At 43.6% G+C, this 21,573-nt stretch overlaps 1 protein-coding gene across 4 annotated transcripts in view; it reads right to left on the bottom strand.

Annotated features, from left to right (window-relative positions):
• SPATS2 (spermatogenesis associated serine rich 2) overlaps positions 1–21,573 on the bottom strand; it is a 63,273-nt gene that overhangs the window by 34,683 nt on the left and 7,017 nt on the right. For 3 of the 4 annotated variants that reach the window (XM_032209207.1, XM_032209206.1, XM_032209209.1), the window contains exon 2: positions 13,980–14,269. The exons of the other annotated variant lie outside the window; for it this stretch is intronic. In XM_032209207.1, coding sequence (XP_032065098.1) covers positions 13,980–14,004 — 25 coding nt within the window. In that variant the 5' untranslated portion in view covers positions 14,005–14,269. The remainder of the gene's footprint in view (positions 1–13,979; positions 14,270–21,573) is intronic. 4 annotated transcript variants of the gene reach the window in all.

Here is a 21,573-nt window from a genome sequence, read left to right on the forward strand (position 1 = left end):
CTTGATGGGATCGACCCCGGTGCGCCGGCACCACCGGCAGAAGGCCTGCCAGGTAGCCTCGTAGATACGGGTAGTCGACGGGCGACGGGCCGCTTGAATTGTAGAAATGACTTCGTCCGAATAGTGGAGGGCCGCTAGCATCTCCCGCTCACGTGCCACACGGCTAACTGCAACAGCTGAGGGCTCGGGTGCCGGAGAGCCCCTTGGTGGAGCTGAATCTTGTCGTCCGGAATCCTCCAAGGACGCGAAACGGACAGATGGACGAGGTCTGCGTACCAGGGACGTCTGGGCCACATTGGAGCGACCAGCAGCACTTCCGCCTGTTCTGCCAAGATCTTCTGAATGACCGATGGAAGGATCGGGAGAGGAGGAAAGGCATAAAGAAGGCCGGCCGGCCAACGGCTGCGTAGAGCGTCTACTCCCTCCGCCCCCGGAGTCTGGTATCGGGAGTAAAACCGGGGAAGTTGTGCGTTGTGCGGGTGAGCGAACAGATCCACCTCGGGCAGGCCGAAGCGGCGAGAGAGTTCCTGGAAGAGAATGGGGTGGAGCTGCCACTCCCCCTGATCCACAGTCGCTCTGCTCAGCCAGTCCGCCTGAGTGTTGGCTTCGCCCGAGATGTGCTCCGCCCGAATCGATGAGAGTCTGGGCTCCGCCCAATGGAACAACCTTTCCGCTTCCAGCATCAGGGCTCTGGACTGCGTTCCCCCTTGGCGGTTGATGTGAGCCTTGGAGGCCACATTGTCGGTCAAGATTAGCACATGGCGATGAGATACAATGTCCCGAAACTGCAGGAGAGCCAGACGGACGGCCCGCAACTCCAGCCAGTTTATGCTGTTCGTCAGCTCCTGATCCGACCATCGACCTTGGGCCACCCTGTCCAGGGCATGGGCTCCCCATCCGAATAAGCTGGCGTCCGTTGTAACTTGAACGCGGTCCGGCTCCTTGAATGGACATCCCCGGAGGAGCCTGGACGACATCCACCAATGCAGGGACCGCCTGACCTTGCCCGGGAGCTGCACCTTGATGTGGGAGTGACTGGTATGCGCTCTTTGGAAGGGCAGCAGGAACCACTGGAGAGGACGCGCATGGAACCTGGCCCAGGGCACCACGCCGATGCCGGAGATCATCTTCCCTAGCAGTTTGGACAGCGACAGCAGCGGTACTCGCCGATGAGATAGCACATGATGCGCCAGGTGGTATATGCTCTGCCTCCTTTCCGGGGACAGGAAAACCTCGCACGACATCGAGTTGATGGTGGTTCCCAGATGAAGGAGGGACGTGGTTGGGCGCAGATGGCTCTTGGGCAGATTGAGGATAAATCCATGGTTTCGCAATGCGTCCATCGTGACCTGTAGGTCTCGGAGGGCCTGATCTCGAGAGGACGACAGCACCAACACGTCGTCCAAATAACAATTGATGCGTATTGGAATTGAACGAAGAGAGGCTGCCAATACTGCCAGAAGTTTGGTGAACGTGCGCGGGGCCGAGGAGAGGCCGAATGGCAAGGCCCGGTACTGATAATGACGGCCGTTGAAGTGAAACCGCAGGAACTTCCGATGTGCCGGATGAATGGGCACATGGAGGTACGCTTCTTTGATGTCTATGGAAGTCATCATGTCGCCTTGGCGGATGGAAGCCAATATGCTCTTTAGAGAGTGCATTTTGAATTTTTGGTATTTGATATACTGAGTGAGCTGTTTCAAATCTAGGATTGCCCTCCATCCCCCGGAGTTCTTTGGTACTAGGAACAAGATGGAATAAAACCCTAGGCCTCCCTGCCCTTTGGGAACTTGTTCTATGGCCCTGATGGTGAGAAGATGAAATATCTCGGTGTCCATAAGGCGCCGCTTTGACGGGCACCTGGGCACAGGGCACCTGATGAACCTTCTCGGGGGGATGGATAGAAATTCTAGGGTGAGACCCAAACTCACTACTTGAAGGGCCCAGGCGTCTGACGTGAGCTCCGCCCATCGGTGGGCGAAGGCCAAGAGACGTCCTCCTATGGGCCCTACCTCCTGCGAGTCAGCGGTATCTGCGAAAGGATCGGTTGCCCGCTCCTCGGAATGACCGTCTATTCTGCGCCTGACTCTGCTGGCGCCCCCTGTCTCTGGCCCCAGCTTGGTCCTGGCCACGATCCTGTGCCTGGGAGAACCCCCTGGTATAGCTGGGGACATAGGGGGCGGAAGTAAACCCCGAGTCCCCAGACCGAAAGGGCTGCCGTCTACTATAAGGCTGTGGTCTTCTGGTCACACGGGCACTTGTGGAGGGAAGCACCTTACGTCTGTCCCGAGTCTCAATGAGAATGGGATCCAGCACTGAACCAAACAAGGCCCCGCCCTTAAAGGGCGTGGATGCTAGACGCCACTTAGATTTGATATCAGCTTGCCAGTGGCGGAGCCAGAGCAAACGGCGAGAAGCCACATTGGAAACCACAGCTCGGGATGCAAATTTTGCCGCGCTAAGGGTGGCATCAGCAGAAAACTCTAGGGCCGCTATCAGCTTGGTGACATCCTGATGGAGGCGCAATTCCTCCGGGTCCAGCCTTTCCTGTAGTTGTCTCAGCCAAACTAAGGAAGTCCTATTAAAGAAAGAAGCTGCAGTAGCTGAGCGCAAGGCCCACGCTGCTGCCTGATGAGTTTTGCGAATGACCGATTCGGCCTTGCGGTCCTCGGCCTTCAATCCTTCCGAAATTTCAGAAGGAATTAACGCCGGTGAAGCAAGAGCAGCGATGGGAGCATCCACTGTGGGAAACTGGAGGAGAGCCTCCAACTCTGGAGAAGATGTGAAAAGCTTCCTATCACCAGACCCAGGGGGCTTAACTGCGGTCGGCTCATCCCACTGCTTTTGGATTAAATCAAGAAAGAGCTTAGGGGATGGAATAAAATCTTGCAGAGCCACCTGCTCAGCAAAGAGCCGCTCGGTGGCATCCAGGCCCACAGCGGCACTTTCTGCAGAAATTGCCTCCCCCATGTGGGCGGTAGTCTTGGCCTTATACAGCAGGGATTTGAAAAGAGTGTGCCTGAAGAGCCCAGGGGCCGGAGGCTGGTCCACAGGAAAGCCCTCGTCACCAGAGAGTTCCCTATCCTGGATTTCACCTTCTTCCACTAAGGGAGATTGTGCGCTAAACACAGAGTGTAAAGGGGAAGGAGGATCAGTTTGCAGAATGGAAGAATCCCCTTGTACTGCTTGGGGAGCCAGGCCTGAGTAGGCCAGAGTAGGCCTGGAGACCTGGGATCTACGCGCTAATTCCGCATCCACCCCTCTGGAAATAGCCTCTGAGATCATGCTGTAAAAATCAGCAGGAAGGCCCAAATCCTGGCCCTCCAGAGGCCTGAGGCCTGCATCTGTGGGGGTGAACGTGGCAGAAGGCCCAGCACGTGGAGGTGAACGAAGAGAAGCCCCACTAGCCTCCGAGATAATTGGGGGGGATCGAGGCCCGAAAACCCCTACCTCAGGAATAGGGCCCTGGGGAAGCTGAACATCAGGGGACCAACCCTGCTCAACGACCCTCACCGGAGACACAGGTTGCTGAACCAGAACCGGAGGGGAACAAATGGGAGCCCCAGATGCCTTGGGGGGAACCTTGGCTTTGTCTTTGCGCTTGTGCGACTTATCCCGAACAGTAGATGAGGCTCGAGGCCTGCTAGTAGAGGCCCTGGTCGCGGCCCTATTAGGCCCAGGGCTGCCCCCCCCCCTCGCCAGGGGAGCGGGGCTCAGAAACTGGCCCGACAGTACCTTGCACTACCGATTGATCAGCCATGATATGAATCTGAAAGAGCTCAATCAGCGAAACAAAGGAATGCAATTGAAAGCACTCGCCAAGAACGCCACGTGGAAGCAGAGACCAAGAGAAGCGACCTCCTTCCTGAGTCAGCAAACTCGAGTGAGGGAAAAGGGAGGGGCGGAAAGCAGTGCGCAAACTCAAGCGCGCGGACAAATTCTGCCGTCTCATCCCAGGCATTACTGCGCATGCGTGAAAAACGCTTCCAAATAAGGCAACCGGCATCAAAGGCGCGAAATTCAAAGAAACCGCAGGGGAAATTCCCAAACAGCCGATCCATGTAATCCTCCGGCAGCCACTCCAGCGAGGGCACAAAGGAGGGAGGCGGGGAGGAGGGGAAGACCCGCTCCGACAAGCCACAGCCTCGGATCTGACCGCGCTCGCAGGCGGGTGCTATCCGGCGTGGAGGCAGCGCTGGGAGACTCAGCTTCCTTGCGCGCTGAAGTTAAGGGAGGACAGGCGGAGAACGCCCCACTCCAGCTGTAGCAATCCGATATCCCTTCAAGGGAAATAGCGAGGGAGGAATCGGCTGGCAGAAATCTGCCGCCTTACCTCCAATCCAGCAAGAAATCCACAGTGAAAACCAAGTAAATCCAGCATTAACCTTGAAAAATTAGCAATTAATCAAGAGAGAGTTGAAAATAAGTCTCGTAGGCTTTGGACTGAGTAATAGAACTGAAAGGAAACGGAAGTCCAGTCAGAGGAGGCGTGACTTTGAAATTTGCATACTCAGTCTCAAGGCTAGAGGGCTAAGTTAACCCATGATTGGATTCCCGGAGCAGCACACAGGAGAATTGTTTCAATTTTCATTTGTTTCTCAGCCTTTTGTCTAAGGTCAAATGTGGAACTTGCAAATTTTATACTGACACCTCTCATAAGCAATTTTCCTGATTAAATTCTTAAAGATACTAGTCCATTCAATCCCCACAGAAATTATTTGAAAGGATTGCAATTCTTTTTCAAACCAGAGTCCCAGGTATTCTTTTATGTACACCTATCTTGTTGAATTGCATCTAGACAATTTCAGGAACTTTAACGGCAGTTTGCTATCAATAAATGTACATACAATTTTAATGTAGTTTATTGTTCCAAATATATACAATATCCATATCCACATTTGCTGTGAGAATGATAAAGTGCTCCTTTTGCTAAATGAAAAGAATTTGAGTTCTGAATTACTTACCCTCCCAAAAGTCTCAAACTTAACAACAAAAAAACACCTTCAAAATTTTTCTGTTGCTGGAACTGCATCCACATCTTTTGTAACTTGCTACCATATTTACATAGTTTTTTTCTTTCTTTCATACAGGACTCTAGATTCTGTTCAATATACTACTACCATATTTTTCGGACTATAAGACGCACCAGTGTGCAAGACACTCCAAGATTTCAAAGAGGTAAGTAAGAAAAAAGTTTTTGTCCTCTCCGGCCCCCAGGAGTTCTTTGCAGGCTGCAGCAGGGCTGGGGGAAGGCAAAAATGCCCCCGTTTTTTGGGGAAAACAGCCCATTTTCCCCAAAGGGGTGATAGTGGGCAGGGCTTCAGGAGGCCGAAAATGGCTATATTCGGTGTACAAGATGCATCAACATTTCCATGCTCTTTTAGGGGGGGAAGGTACATCTTATACTCCCAAAAATACGTTATATACTCAAAATACTCAAGTAGGCTGCCTATGGAGATTCTCAATCATCCATATCATGGTTATCCCAAAAGTGCTTTTCTAAAAGGCAACTGGACTTTCTTGGTTTTTTCTTTGAGAACATTTTGCTTCTCATCTAAGAAGCTTCTTCACTTCTGATTGAGTGATGGGGAATGGAAGAATTTACTTTCTTTGCAATCTCAGAGTGCTAACAACCAGATGACTGCAAAAAATATAAATCCTTCCATTCCCCACCAGTCAGTTTAGAACTTAAGAAGTTTCTTGAATGATTTTCAAAGGAAAAAACCCAAAGAAAGTCCATTTGCCTTTTGGAAAATCACCCTTGGGACACTCTAGTAGGCTGTTCAGAATATATATTGAGTTCTGAATCCCTATTTTAGTTACTAATAAAAGAAGATACAAAATTTCAGGCTTTCTAAAAAAAAGTTTTCTATTTGCCTCAATAACAATCTACTTGTTGAAATCTCAAAAAGTGGCGTGTCAGGTGTCAAGTGACTTAGTTATATGTTAGAAGAAAACTTTTTGAATTTTCAACAAGGAGTTATTGAAGCAAATAGAAAACCTTTTTAGAAAGTAGCCTGAAAGTTTGCATCTTCTTTTATTTTACATAATATTTTGAACAAGTCTAGTTAGGCACTTCAAATTCTTCTGCTCATGTAAATGTTAATCTTTTTAAAAAGAATTTTTGTCCTGCCTTTCCTTTATTATAAAAAGTTGGAGAACATACCTAATACTCCTTCCTACTTTTATTTTCCACACAACAAAAACCCTGTTATTGAAAATATTTAGCTTCAGTTCTTTTACAATGAATAAACAAAATGCAACAAGATGGTTCAGCCTATAAAAAATGATGCATTTTAACAAGGAATTCCATTAGCAGGGGATGGCAAGACAACAGCTAAAGTTTGTAAATTGGTCTATAACTTTTCTAAACTAAAAAGTCTTAAACAAAAGTCTTCGGGACAGTGGAGGCTATTGATTATGAAATAAATAAAGAGTAACAGGGGCCCCATCAGTGTGTGATGGCCTGGATGTCTTATCTGCTGCACAAAAATGATAAGTCCAGAGTATGGTTTGCCTACACCAAAGCCACAGTCTTTGATATACAAGGTTGTCCCTGGGAATGGGATCTTACTTCTGGAGGGCTTCTAATCCTTGTTGGCAATTATTTTCTGCAACATAATCCAGGCGAAAGATTCTTTGTCTGGATGTAGAAATGAACAAGGATTTCTAAAGGAATATTGTGCAGCAATCCAACATAAATGTTCCTACATGGCTTTAGTGTAGAAGTGATTCTAGTGAAATTCACATTTCCGGTGTGCCAGGTTTAGTTGGAATTACACATATAATTTGATGCATGCACTGACCCCCATGGAGATGGCTGCTCAACTTGGATGCTACAATGGGCAGCTTATAATAAACCTATATAAAGTAGAGTAGTTAAAATGATTCAATTGAAATAACCAGCCCTTGATAAGCAATTAGGAATTTACAATTATTATTTTCTTTCAGATAGACTCTCATCTTCCTGGCTCCAATTCTTAAGGAAACAATCAGGTTTTTAATGACCTTCTAAAAGTCCACAGGTTCAAGGTCTAATATTCAATTGTGTCTAGATCACAGCAGTCCATGTGGAGGTATTGGAACCAAATGATTAAGACTGAATTCCTCTTTCTGTTCAAGAAGATTCTGCTTAATTTACCAAGTTATTCCAATCATTTGCTAATTGGATTTTCAGAAGGGAATAGAGGGATAGAAGGGTCATTCCCTAACTTGGTGAAAGGCCCAATTCATCTTAATCATGAAGGCTTTACTCCTTTGCTGTCCTTGGTAGATTCCAGGTTGGTCCCAAATCAATCACTTTTCTTGCATTAAAGCTGCCAAGACATGTTTGATTACCACTTAGACGTATACTTAATCTGAATCATATTCCAAAGAGAAATGGACAACCTGGGATTACACCAGTTTCAGAATTATATCAGTTTCAGAACCTCTTCCTTTTTTTTAGAAACGTGGGAAGAATGTACCCTACATCAGCTTATGATTAATTCATCTTTTCAAACATTTGTGATGCAGCAAGATGAATTCATCTGAATAAAATTGCAGGATGGCAATATACACATTAAAACATATTCTGACACTAATGGTTAGCAGCTTCTGAATTACTATTATTATCGGAAAGTGTTTGGGAAGATAGTAAACCCATGTATTTATTTTAAACAGATCACAGAAGAACATTATGAAGATAGATACTGGTAATTTGCAAGAGAAACAGGATGAGGCAGAATATCCTATTTTAACTAAGAAGCGGCTTAACATTTTAAAGAATGTTAAATATGTCTCTGGAAAATGTTTAATAAGGCTGGATATAAATTTTACACAATGAGAGGATAAAATGGTAGAAAACACATCAAAGCATAAGTTTTGGGTATACTTATTCATTTTAGTTTTATATTTATGTATCTAATTTTTATTTTTATTAATTGAAGTGCCCAATAGCTGAAGCTATTTTTTACCATGAAATATACTAAAATATAATCTGAATAAAAAGATATAAAATTAAACAAAAAACTTCATATAAACTATAAAACTATAAAAGCATGTAAACTAGACAGCAAGACTCAAAATCTAAAATAATACAATTAAAAGACAATTAAGAACCCATTAAAGCATCTCATAAAATGGAAAGGTATTGTGCCAGAACAAATTACAAGCATATACATTAACTAAAAGTGGAAGCATTAATAGATAGATGAGAATGCAACTGGTTTGATCTTGTGGAGGTGATGAATACATGAGTGAAAGTAAAAGTCTATGTTTAATTATAAAAGGCTAATACAGATGTCAGAGAATACAAATTACAGTATGTGTATACTAAAAGTTTTTTCTGAATACTGTATGTAGTTTAAATACAAGTCTATTGAGATAAACATATGGCAAAGAGATTAACATAAATTTAAAGAAATGATTGGTCTTATTGTTTGTGCTGTAGGACTGAGAGAATTAGTGAAGGATACAAGGGCAATGAGAGGCTCTGAATGTCAGATGGATCATCAGATGCTTGAGGCCCAGAGATGCTTTTTTTCAGAGGCAGTACCAGTTATTTGGAACAGCCATCCATTGGACATTAAGACTATTGCCTATTACTGATTGCCTTTCAGGAGATGCTACAAACCAAGCAAGCTCTTCTGCAGACCATCTGGTAATCCAACAGTTGCTCTTGGCCTGTTGCGATTACTGCTGCGGTGTCATTTTTATTCTGTATTTTTATCTCTATTTTTATCATCTTTCTTACTGTGTTTTGGTGCCATGATGATGTCAAAGAGTATAGGGATAAGAAAAGAAAGGTTTTCAAGAGAACGATTGCTGCAAAAAAGCCTCTCCCACAAACCTAATCCTTTTTATAAATTAGAAAAAAAATCTCCTTTTAGAAATGGAGCATAAGTTGCTGGACAAAAGGCTGTAAACAAGTGAGATTTACTATCTTCCCCAGCCTCAGATTTAAGAATTTGCAGGAAGCAGGATTACTGAAGAATAACATATGTTCCAAGGCTAATCTATTCTCTAGAGGAATAGAGGAAAATTAAGTAAGAACAACACTCTTTAGTTTATTTTGTGCTAGTTGATCCTTTGTGATTTCTGATATTTATGTTTTTATACATGCTTAGTGCATTATTTTATGCACTACTTCACGTCAGAGCTGGTTCTACATTAGAAGCAGATCTTTATGATTCACTTAGAATCATACATTGTTCTATGGGAGTTTCTTTTAAGATGCTTTCTGTGATTTGAGCATCTTCCCCAACAGGAAAGATTTTGAAAGAGGCTGTTTGAAAAGGAATTTCTACATTCCCTTTTTTCTGTCCTCTGGGAAGATAAGCAGTAACTAATAAGCAGCTATTTCCAAGCAGGAAGAAGGGGCCAGGTTGTGTAAATCCAGAGGGGTTTTTGAGAGAAAAGACTTCCAATGTTTAGACTCAGCCCTGCTACTACAAATGTATATACAGAAAAAAAGCTGCAAACAATCTTGTTCTGACAACACAGAATAAGAGAGAGAGATGTTTAAAAGAAGCAGAAAAATACAGAACAGTTTTGAAAGCAGTAAATGTAGGTTAAAAAGGTTAACATCTAAGAATTTTTTTTGAAAAGGGATAAATACTGTGAAATTATTTTTAAAAATGCTCAGGTTGCAGATGTAGGTGGCGTGCTTGGAAAAATGTAAAAGTACAGATTTAGTTTTTTTCATGGAGTGTTGTGTAATTTATTTAATATTTGTGAGAAGACTATGTCTGTGCCCAATGATTGGAAAAATGACACTGTTGTTTTTCTAATTAAAAGAAAAATAGTGCAATGTCAAAAAAGAGTAAATGTGAAAACTAGATGCGGATTAAATTCAAATATAACTGGAAAGATGTGGGTAGAATTCTGATTCTGTTCACAAGCAAAATTTGGAATTCCTGTTCAAGGTAGTGTGTATTACACATCATATATTTGTTCTTTGCTCACTGAGAAGAGTACAAAAGGGAATATTTATTGCATATTTGTCGATTTAAAGACTGTATGATGTTAGAAGTGTGTTGGTTGCTTGGGAACGTAAACGTAACTTTATAATTTTTGAATTGTTAGCCAAGAACCTAAATAACCCTCAGATAGATTGTATGATGCAATATGGAATATGGACTTATATGTATTTAAAACCAAGCTAATTGAATTTGACAGGGGAATCAGAATGAACAATTCCAAGTTATAACTTAGTGGTGAAAAAACAGGGCAAATAGAATGAATTTGTAGAAATAAAATACAAAAAAATATGTATGTGGGATCACAAATGAACATGTTCTATATACAAAAATAAGCAATTACCATCGCCTCATTTTTTGTTTACTATTTACTTCTTTTCTAAAATTTGCACAATGGTTTTCCCAAAAGAGAATAAAATGAGCATGTATAAACTAGAGAGTACTCAGTTACATACTATTACAACCAATGTCTGGTACTTGTTATTAACATTCTCTAAGCATATATATGAAAAAATTCACTAAAAAAAGCTTACTTATTACAGCTTCCCACCACAAATAATATACAGAATTGAAACATTAAAAAGTATAGAATATGACTGTTTACTACCTGAAAGATGTGTTTGAAACAAGACCAAATCTTTGCTGGTTCATTAAAAAATTAGGGTTTCCTGCACCTACAATCCAATACAACTTGTGTTGTGGTAGAAAAAACCCAATTATACTGCATCATAAAAATGAATGTATTACCAAAATTTCTTTTCCTATTTCAGAATATTCCCATTAAATATAGAAAAAGTTTTTTTTTAAGGATTTGAATCAACTGGTTTCGAAATTTATTTGGCAGGGAAGAAAACCAAGAGTAAAACTCAAGTCTATGCAAGACACTAAGGAAAATTTGGATTTGGCGTACCAGATTGGGAACTTTATTATACTGCGGCCACTCTAAACATGGCTAAGAGAATGGATAATGTTGAGAAATAAAAGATTACTCAAATTGGAAGGTCATGACCTCCAAGTAAGAATGGCATGCCTTCCTTTGGTATGAAAAAGGACCTGCACATAAATATTTCATTAGACATTATATCAGACAGTCCCTGTTATTAATATGGAACAAAATTAAACACAACCACTACACCAAAATACCTATTTGGCTACCTACGATGGAAGCATACATACATCCAAATTTAATTAATATGGAAAATATAGTTACATATAAAGAGTTATTGAACAGACAGGGGGAGATCAAAACTAGATTAGAATTTACATAACAAGGGGTACAAGTAGAATGGTGGTCTTATTTACAGATACAGTCAAGGTTTGCACAGGATAGGAAGAAGGAACGTATTGCCAAAGATTACACATTAGATAAACTTTTGATACAGACAGAAAACAGGCTGATCAAGGTGTTGTATAGATTTTTGTTGGAATACAAGCTAGAGGAGGAACATGTCAAAGAAACTATGGTCGCCTGGGCAAAAAATTTCGGTTACAATGTGGAATTGGCTAAGTGGGAAAAACTTTGGATACTTAATCAGAAACTAACAATGGCTAAGACATATAAAGAAAATCTTTATAAGATGTTCTACAGATGGCATCTCCCCACAGCACGGCTCTCCAAAATGTTTAAAAATCTGGCCCCAAATTGCTGGAAGTGTAAAAAAATACCAAGCACTTTTTATCATATGTGGTGGACGTGCAATGAGGCAAAAAAATATTGGAAAATGTATCAATTATGGTTAGAACAAATGTGGGGAGACCAAATCTTGTTTAAACCAGAAATTTTTCTCCTAGGTATAATAGTGGAGAGGTTTAAGAAAGATACACTTTATTTAATTGTACATGTACTAACTGCGGCGCGCATAACTTATACACAATATTGGAAAAAAGAAAATACACCATCAGGGCTAGATATAATCAGAAAAGTGTTGGCCCGTGCGGAAGCAGATAGGCTCACTCTTGAACTTAAAAATAAAGGGGAATCAGAATATTTTGAAGTCTGGAACAGATTTTATGACTGGTATAAGACAAGGTGACAAGACTGGAACAAACTGTATATATTGTGATTGGACAGAAGGATAGACAATGTATTAAGTAGGCTAATTGTTAATGGTTGAGACTAGCTGTATATAATGTGAATGTATAGTCACTTCGACTTCACGGTACTGCATTGTTTTAAATGTAAAAATAATAAAAATATATTGAAAAAAAGAAAAAGAAAAAACCAATTAGAAATAAATAGTAAATAAAGCAATTAGACAATACAAATCAGAGCTAATACACTGATAGCTTAAAATATGCATTATTAAAATATAAATTCATATGTTCGGTTTCTAAACATTATAGAACAGATTATTAACTCAGCCATAATTTAGCTTTAAGGATACTGAGTTATTTGAACCAAATGTCTGGTCTAGAAGAGCCAAAAATCTTTTTTCCACAGGATGAATAGTGTAACAATTTACAGCTGTAAGTAGTGCACACAGCCAACTTAGCAATTTGTTCCTAGGCACTGGAATTCAGGGACCTGAATACAACTTGCAGATCTATACTACAAATGAGCTACAGTTCTGTAAGATACATTAATATCTTACTGTAAGATTCTGTAAGATAAACCTAGTATGCAGAAAGACCTCTTATGCATTTGAAAATCAATCAGTTTTGTCAATCTTGAAAGAAAAATGTCCTTACTAATATGCAAGGGGGAAAAAGCCAGTTGTAACCGAGGTATTCCATTGCAGCCTCTTTGAAAGATAGTTGCACAAAACATAAGAGGGGAGCCAATTCATGCCAATTTGGGAAGAAGTGGGAGCAACCAAATCATATACTCACCCCTAGGACATTTCTGAAGCTTGGGAACAGCTATAGCTTTGGAATCTATAATTGATCAATCTAGCCATTTTACCTGGAAGTTATTCAATAGGACTGGTCAGTAAGAATGCCGATTATTCAGATCAGAGCACCTCCAGCAAACTTGAAACAATCCACTTTAAACTCAAAATGCTGCAAACACATCTTCCATATATTCAAAAAAGCCTTAATAGACTCTTAGTCATTGTTTTGAATCTAATTCAAAGTGCTAGTTTTGATCTTTAAAACCTGTCCAAATGTCATGTTAACTCAAACATACATAGTGAACCTTGAATCTTGACATATTATCAGTAGCATCCAAGAGAGGGCAGGGAAATGAAAAATACATGATAGCCTTATCAAGGAAAGAAAAGTCACCAACAACTTTCATTTGCAAAACCTGCATAAAATAAAATAAAATATTTTTGCAGACAGACATACCTCTCATACAATCTTTAATTAATATTAACAGGCAGATATAGATGTCAGTTTCTGATAAGATTTATTGCTCCTGAAGTTAAAAAAAAAAAAAGGTAAAGGCTTCTCTGTCCAGTTGTGTCTGATTCTAGGGAGCAAGTGCTCATCTCTGTTTCTTGACTAAGGAAGCCAGAGTTGTCTGAAGACATTTTCCGGGTTCATGTGGCCAGAGTGGCTGTATGCCAAAAGTACATGGAACACTGCTACCTCTCCACCAAAGTGATACCTATTAATCTACTCACATTTGTATGCTTTCAAAGTAGTAGGTCTTAAAATATAGATTTCTCAGGAAGATGGAATTCTGCCTAGAGAGAAGTGCAATTCCTCAAATGAGGCACAGAGAATAGTCAACTCTCTGCCAGTTGTTAGTACTGACGGTTCTGAAGCAAAACCAGATTTTTCACATCTGTCATTAGTTTAAATTTCTAACACTAGAAAGTCGCACATTTTTCAAATGTCGAAGACATTCCTTATTTGATTTGAGAAAGGGATGAAGGATTATATTTTAGAAAGTAATCTTATTTCTATTTAGCAAGATGTAAACAGGATTTCTCTTCTTTACACGACATGTAAGAACAATCAGAGAAAACTCCCTGACTTTGATGAATATCTTAATACTGACTAATTCTCATATTTGATAACCACATATTAAATAGTCCTTTTTCTTAGTTATACTACCTCTATATTAAAGCTTACCTTTTTGGTTTTGCTTCTTAGACATAATAGCTTGTCTTATTTAATGTCTGATTAGACAGCAAAGAATATGGTTCCTCAAGTATGAAAGTAGCAGATGTGATTCAAGTACTGCTTTGCATCCAGGCAGAAAATGGCAAATATCTGCTCAGAGACAGCAACCTCCCCAGCTCCCAAGGCAACTGGAGAATTGTCAAAATCCTGCTAGCTGAAGACTGTAGATTCTTTCTTTTAGCACCAATCTTCTGTCAGGAAGCACCCACACAGAAGTTCATGTTGCTGTTTTTCAGATTCTGAAAACGAAAATGTACAGGGGGAATTTAATTTACCACTTCGATTTATTTTAACAAAGAAAATCTAGGATAGAGAATTATGCGGGATAAATAAGTTGTACTCAGTACACAAGAACATCCCCCCAAATGGGGCAATTTTCACCAAACTCAATGTTTCTTCACTAAAATGCAAAACAAAGAGCAAGGGAAACTTATCGAGGCCAGTGTAACATCTGGCAGACTTTGCCCTGTGTTTAAACAGCTAGTATTCTGAAAATGAAGTTAATGTATTTTACATTTACACAATATAAACATTTTGAGGACACTGAGAAGGTTTGACTCATGAGCATAATCATTGCAAAAAGAGTATAAAAGTGATATTTATGAATGCATACAACACAAAAGAATTTATGAAATGTTGTGGTTCCTAAGATACTGCAGTTCTCTTTTTTAAAAAAAGTTACAGGTATGCCATGGGAGGGAAACGGTTGCTGTTACCACCAGGGTAAAATAAAATAAATTAGAAATTATTATATGCTAGCCTTATTTTTTTTTCTTTGTCACCATAAATGTAATTAAAATTTCAGTATAAAAACCACATGAACTTGAAAGTCACTTTTAAAATATATAAATTGAAGAACAGAAATACATAAGAATAGTATTTTACTGCATTCAATTAAATACTCAGATATTAATTTTCATTTTTTTAGTTCTAAGCTTTTAGCATATTGTATTCATTTTGCTTAATTCTAATTCCAATGATAGACTATTGTGGAAATTAACATTTAGGACAGAAAATCAAATTATATTCTGTCTCTATGGGTGAGAAAGGAAACAAGCAAACAAGAAATCTTCCTTGTCATCAACTAATCTCTTGACCCTTTTTCCTCACCATCAAAGCTTCCTAATAGGGTAGTAGCTATAACAGCTTCCTATATATAGAACTTATCAATTTCTTGCAACTATGTATTAAAAAACAGAGAACTATGCTAATTTTTACAGTATGGGTAAATGGTATAGGTAAAAGCTTTATTTAGATCTCAAGTCCTGGTGAATTTGAATACTTAATAATAAAATGACAATTGGTCTTACCTGAACTGTTATTTTAAGAGGTGTTTGCAGGATGGGCCAGAGATAGGTATTATCACAGCCAATTGTCTTCAAGACTGGGTTGAAGCTGAAGCCACGCCTCTGGGCTCCTCTCCTCTGACTCCAGTTTCAATGCAGCGTGCGCTGAAAACAAGTCACAAAGGAGACACCTCCACCCCCCAATACTGTCTATCTAACCTAGGATGGGAACTGGCCCATCCTGCAAACACCTCTTAAAATAACAGTTCAGGTAAGACCAACTGTCATTTTCCAGAGTGGGTTTGCAGGATGGTCCAGAGATGGGACATACCCAAGTTTAGTCCCAAGGGTGGGCCCTCACTGATCCGACAGGACCTGTTGCAGGACCCTGCAGCCAAACGCCGCGTTGGAAGATGCAAAGGCATCCAGCCTGTAGTGCCAGATGAAGGGCGACGGGGATGCCCTGGAGGGGTCACGTGGGCAGCCCAGCACCAGGAGACAAACATCTCCCAAGTGGAATCGTAAATCCTGTTGGTTGACTGTCTGCGGGAGGCCTTGGTCATCTTTTGGGTCAGGAGGGCGCCTCTCAGATGCTCCTGCTCAATCTCCACACGGCCAGTTGGAGCCACTGTGGATCTGGATGGACCAACTTCCCCTGTAGCAATCTCACCTCCCCCTGGGGAATCGTCCACGGTCTCCCTGCTGACAGACTCAGCAGGTGCACGAACCAAGCCCTCCTGGCCCAGTAGGGGGCCACTAGGATTACTTCGGCCTGCTCTCTGACTACATTCTGGATGACCCTGGGAAGAAGAGATAGGGGGGGAAAGCATACAGCAGCCCGACCGGCCACTTGGAGTGAAGGGCATTGACCCCCTCCGTTCCCCAAGCTGGGAACCGAGAGAAGAACTGCGGCAGCTGAGCGTTGGACGGAGTGGCGAACAGGTCCACCACTGGTCTCCTGAAACTCTGGCAGATCTTCTGGGAGAGCTCCTTGGACAGACTCCACTCTCCATTGTCTACCATCTCCCAGCTCAGCCAGTCCGCCTGATGGTTGTCGACGCCGGTGATGTGTTCCGCTTGGATTGAGCGCAGATGCTTCTCCGCCCAGTATCCCAGTGACATTGTCTCGGTGTGCAATGCCCTGGATCGTGTGCCCCCGTCGATTGATGTGCACCTTTGCTGCAATGTTGTCTGTTAAGACGAGGACGTGATGACCTTCTACTGAGGTTTGGAACTGTTGTAGGGCAAGGTGGACTGCCCGAAGCTCCAGCCAATTTATGTTGTGTTGAAGGTTGTTCTTTGACCGCCGGCGCTGTGCCAGCGGGGAGCCTAGGGTCACCCCGCAACCGAACAGGCTGGCATCCGTTGTCAGTATGAGGCTGTCTTGTTCACTGAATTCGCAGCCCTTGAGCAAAGCTGGGGATATCTACCACTTGAGAGGCATCAGCACCTGCAGCGTCGTTGGTACCTTGAGCGTTGAGTTGCTGGAATCGGCCCTCTGATATGGCAGCAACCTCCACTGGAGCGTCCCGGCATGTAGTTGTGCCCACGGGACCACTTCGATGCATGAGATGAACTTTCCCAGCAAGCTGGAAAGAAAGGCTCCGGAAACACAATGATCCTTCCGGATCTGGTTAATTAACTTCAACAAGCTGGACCTGCGGTCTGGGGAAAGAAACACTCAACCCAACCGGGAATCAATCACCGCCCCCAGGTGTAGGATTCGGGTGGATGGGGAGAGAGTACTCTTCTCGAAATTAATCGAGAACCCTAAGCCCTGGAGTATGTCAATGACCTGCTGAAGGTCTGACCTAGTCTGAGCAGGAGACGCCCCCTGGACAAGGATGTCATCCAGATAGCAGAAAAGCCTAATGGGAATCTCCATCACATGAGTGGCCGCTACCGCTAACACCTTGGTAAAGGTCCTGGGGGCCAAAGCCAACCCAAACGGTAGAGCCCTGTACTGGTAGTGAAGCCCTAAGAAGGAGAAATGAAGAAAACGCCTATGTTCAGGGAGGATGGGGATGTGCAGGTAGGCCTCCGTGAGATCAATGGATGCCATGTAGTCCCCCTCCTGGATCCCTGCCAGAATGGACTTAAGGGAAGCCACCTTAAAATGTCTATATACTAAGAATTGGTTTAGGAGGTTTAGGTCTAAAAAGGCTCTTCATCCCCCCAATGATTTTGGCACTAGGAATAGTGCCCCTTGAATAAAACCCCTTGCCCACCTGGTCCTCAGGGACTCTTTCTATGGACACAATGTCAAGCAGGTGCTGGATGGCCTGTCACATCTGCTGGCGCTTGTCAACATTCTTGGCCGGGCGGAAAACCAGTAAACAATTGGGAGGAAGGGAAAGGAATTCCAGGCAGAGACCATGAGTCACCATACTGAGGACCCAGGCATCTGTGGATATCTCCACCCAGGCGTCTGCGAACAGAGATAGGCAGCTGCCAATGGGTGGGGTCGCGGTGACCTACTTGCCCCAGCGGAAGGGGCGACCACCCCCTCCTCAAAAGGGCCGTTTGCCCTGAGGCTGGAAGCGGGGTCTGTCTCTATTGAATCCCCTGTCGGATGGCCTATCCGCCCTGCCCCCCCCCCGGGTACTTGCTCTGGTGGGTGTCCTGTTCTTGTGGTCATTGTGCTGACCTGCGATAATAGGGTGTGGACCTCTGCTCTGCCTTCTTGGTCGATGTTGGAAGCGCCTTCTTCTTGTTCTTATCCTCCACTAGGATGGGATCAAGGGAAGTCCCGAAGAGGGAACCCACCGTGTAGGCAGCTGTCACTAGTTGCCACTTCGCCTTGTTGTCCGCCTGCCAGCCACAGAGCCACAGGAGGCGGCGCGACGCGATGGACAATGCCATAACCTTGGAAACAAACTTCACGGCGTTTAAGGTAGTGTCAGCTGAGAACTGAGCAACCACCACTAACTTGTTGATGTCCTGGTGTAGGTGTACATCCTCCGGTGGAATGCGTGCCTGAATCTGCTCCATCCAAAGGATGGCCGTACGATTGAAAAACGAGGCGGAGGCCGCCGCCTTAATGGCCCAAGCCGATGACTGGAAGGTCTTCCTGAGGATCATCTCCGCCTTCCTGTCCTCTGACTTCAGGTTGTCTGCCATATTCTTGGGTACCAGCGATGCTGGGGCAGCCAAGGACACCACCACCGGATCCACAGAGGGTATCTGCAATGCTTGGGAGAAATCTGGTTCGATGTTATAGAACCGTCTGTCATTGCTGCCTGGGGTGAGGAAAGCCCCGGGTGTCTCCCACTGCCTCTTAACCTTCCAGGAAAAGGTTGGGAGCAGGAATCTCCTCCTTAACCTCTTTGGGCTTGGAATAGACCGTGCCCTGGGGCTTCCTTGCTGGCTCACCTTCCTTGCCCCCCTCGCCCCCCCCCAGCTGAGCAGTGGCATGCACCTTGCTTAGGAGAGACCAGAACAAGTTAGGAGGGAACAATCCCGTGAAGGCTGGAGGTTCAGGCTCCAGTTCCTCCTCGTCCTCAGAGAGATCTGGGTCATGCTGCGCCTTGTCCCCTCACTTGCCAAGGACGGGGACCCAGGGGGGTGGACTGGCTGGGAAGGGCCCCATGGCTGGGCTGATGAAGAGCTGGGGACCGTGACCTCACCCTGAAAGGCAGAGTGAGGCCCCTGGCGCTGCATGCTTACAGCAACACCAGATGCAATGGCTCTTTCAATGAGGTTCTGAAGACCCACAGGCAGGTCCTCCATGTCCAAGGAGTCCCAGCTGGATGCCCTGGGCACTTGACTATGGCTGGCGGTAGGTGCTAGAGTTGGCCTGGACGGATCTCTACCTCCTAGCTGAATCTCTAGGGATAGAAACCCAGGCTGGTTATCTACCTGGTCAAAATCCTCCATGGAAAGGGGAGGGGAATGGGCAACCCCCCCCCCACTGCACTCCCTCAAGGAATCTGGTGACCTAGGGGGAGAATCCTAGGGGTGACCTGGACCTGGAGGGAGAGGGACTGATCCTGCCATGTAGAGCCCTCAACCTCTCTGCCCTGGAGAAAATTCTCACCAGGGCCCTGTGCCTCCTAGCTTCGTCTCTTTGAATGGCACGGGAAGGGTGAGTGTCAGCCGAGGCTTTAAGCCTCCTGGAAGAGGCAGTGGGACGCTGCCTGGTGGAAGTCCCCTCCCCAGGAGACATGGGGGGAAGGGGATCTACCCGCCATCATGCAACTATTTACGACCACTCCTCATACTTCCTGCAATTCACTCCTCACCCCCAACTCCGCAGCTAGAATGGCAAGGTCCTCACTCCTTTCATCGCGCGCCCTGAATTTTAAAACATCGCCGGGGCACATTTCAGGGTTGCTGCGGCCTCTCAGGGAATGTGCTGCTGCCGCGCTGCTTCCCAGCCACCTCTGCCACTCCTGGGGTTTCCGCGGCCTTCGTGCGGCCCACGCACTCTTCTGCACCCTCTTTTAATGCTGCTGCAGCGAGGCGCACTCTCCTTTCAGGCTTCTGAGCTATCGGGCTGGAAACCACAGTCCTTTAGCCCCTACCGGCGCTGATCTGCCCTCTCAGGGCTCTACGTGGTCGCCGGCCAAAATGGCCACCGGGACAGCAACCCAGCCACCGGAGCCTCCAAGCCTTGAGATTTAACCCTCGAGTAGCTGGAAAAACCGCAGCTAATATCAGGGACTTACTGGGAAGTGAAGGAAGGGTCTCCTTGTGAGAAGGAAGCAAGTTGAGTTGAGGATGATCCAGAAAAGTTGAATCAGATCAGGAGTCAAGAATTTACAACCTCTCTTTGGCCAGACTGGATTGAAACTGGAGTCAGAAGAGAGGAGCCCAGAGATGTGGCTTCAGATTCACCCAGTCTCAAGGCCAATTTGCTGTGATAATACCTATCTCTGGACCATCTGCAAACCCACTCTGGAAAACCAATATGTACAAATCCATCAGTAAATGATGTTTTATCTCTTAATATGTTTAGGGCATTTTATGTGAACAATCTTTGCATTTCTATAATACCTTGTCACTTTTTAAAAAAAAGATAATTTACTTCTTATTAATAATCAATAAAAAACGTAAGGCAAGCAGAGTTTCATGAAACTATTCCTAAAAGTTTGCATACTCCTCAGAGCCAACAACACTGTTGAAACTCCCACATGTTACTCATTTAGTATTGTGAGTACTTATAATTCTAAAACCTCTGTTAGCTATACAATCCAACATCAGTAGGGAAAGTAAAAATACTATTTAAAAATGCTGAAGGTTCAGTTTTTGTTCAACAAATAACTTCCTGTTCTCTACTTGACACCCAATATTCCCAGAAGAAGGTAACTTCACTTCTTTTAGAATTCAGAGTTTATTACACATTTTAAGCAGGCCTCAAGAACTGCATCCTTCAAGTTATATACCGTATTATCCCCCAAACGGTGCAAACACCATTCCAAAACTGCTATACACTGTCTTGCTTTTTTTCCATTTAGAAAACAGATACACTCTAAGGTACTTTGGACAATGTTAGCACATCTAGAAAAGGGGGAGGGGGAAATCCACTCCAAATAATGAAAAAAAAGTCGTATCTAATTGCATACCATCAGTAATATCATCATATTACCATATCATGCACAAAACCCCCTCAGAGTCTAGTGAAAGAAAAAATTGGCTGAAAGAAATACACAACCCTAAAAGTTTCAAGGGCTTAAAAACTGCCATATCCACCCACCTTGAAACCCATTCAATTTTTTTTCTTCAAAAAGAATACTTCAGGAACATACATTATTTAACTAAGTTACTCCATTTTGTTCCCTGAATGGTCTATTCTATACGAAATATTTTCTTTGATTAGACAATAATGAAAGTCACAGGCACCATCTGAATGAATCAGTCACTCATGACCAGGTCATCTCCCATTTGGACTATTGCAAAGCATTCTACATGCGCTTTTCAAGGCTACCCTTGAAAAGTTACCTGGAAGCTTTGGCTGGTATAGAATGTGATTGCATGGGCAATTTTCAGTGCCAAAAGAACAGTACATGTAACACCTCTGCTGCACTGGTTTGCTTCCAAGTCCAATTCAAGATGTTGGTTTTGACTTTTAAGCCCTAAATGGCATGGGGCCAGGTAATCTATGTAACTGTCTTCATCTTGTTACATCAGCTCACCACACTGGTCAGGTAGGGAAGGAATGTTCAGACGCCACCCATTCAAAGAATTCTGACTGGCAGGGTCCAGGAAGAGAGCGTTCTTTGCCATTGTCCCTGCCCTGTAGAATAGCAATAGCATTT

This window comes from Thamnophis elegans, chromosome 2, assembly GCF_009769535.1.
Source record: "Thamnophis elegans isolate rThaEle1 chromosome 2, rThaEle1.pri, whole genome shotgun sequence".
In the NCBI taxonomy this organism is placed as follows: domain Eukaryota; kingdom Metazoa; phylum Chordata; class Lepidosauria; order Squamata; family Colubridae; genus Thamnophis; species Thamnophis elegans.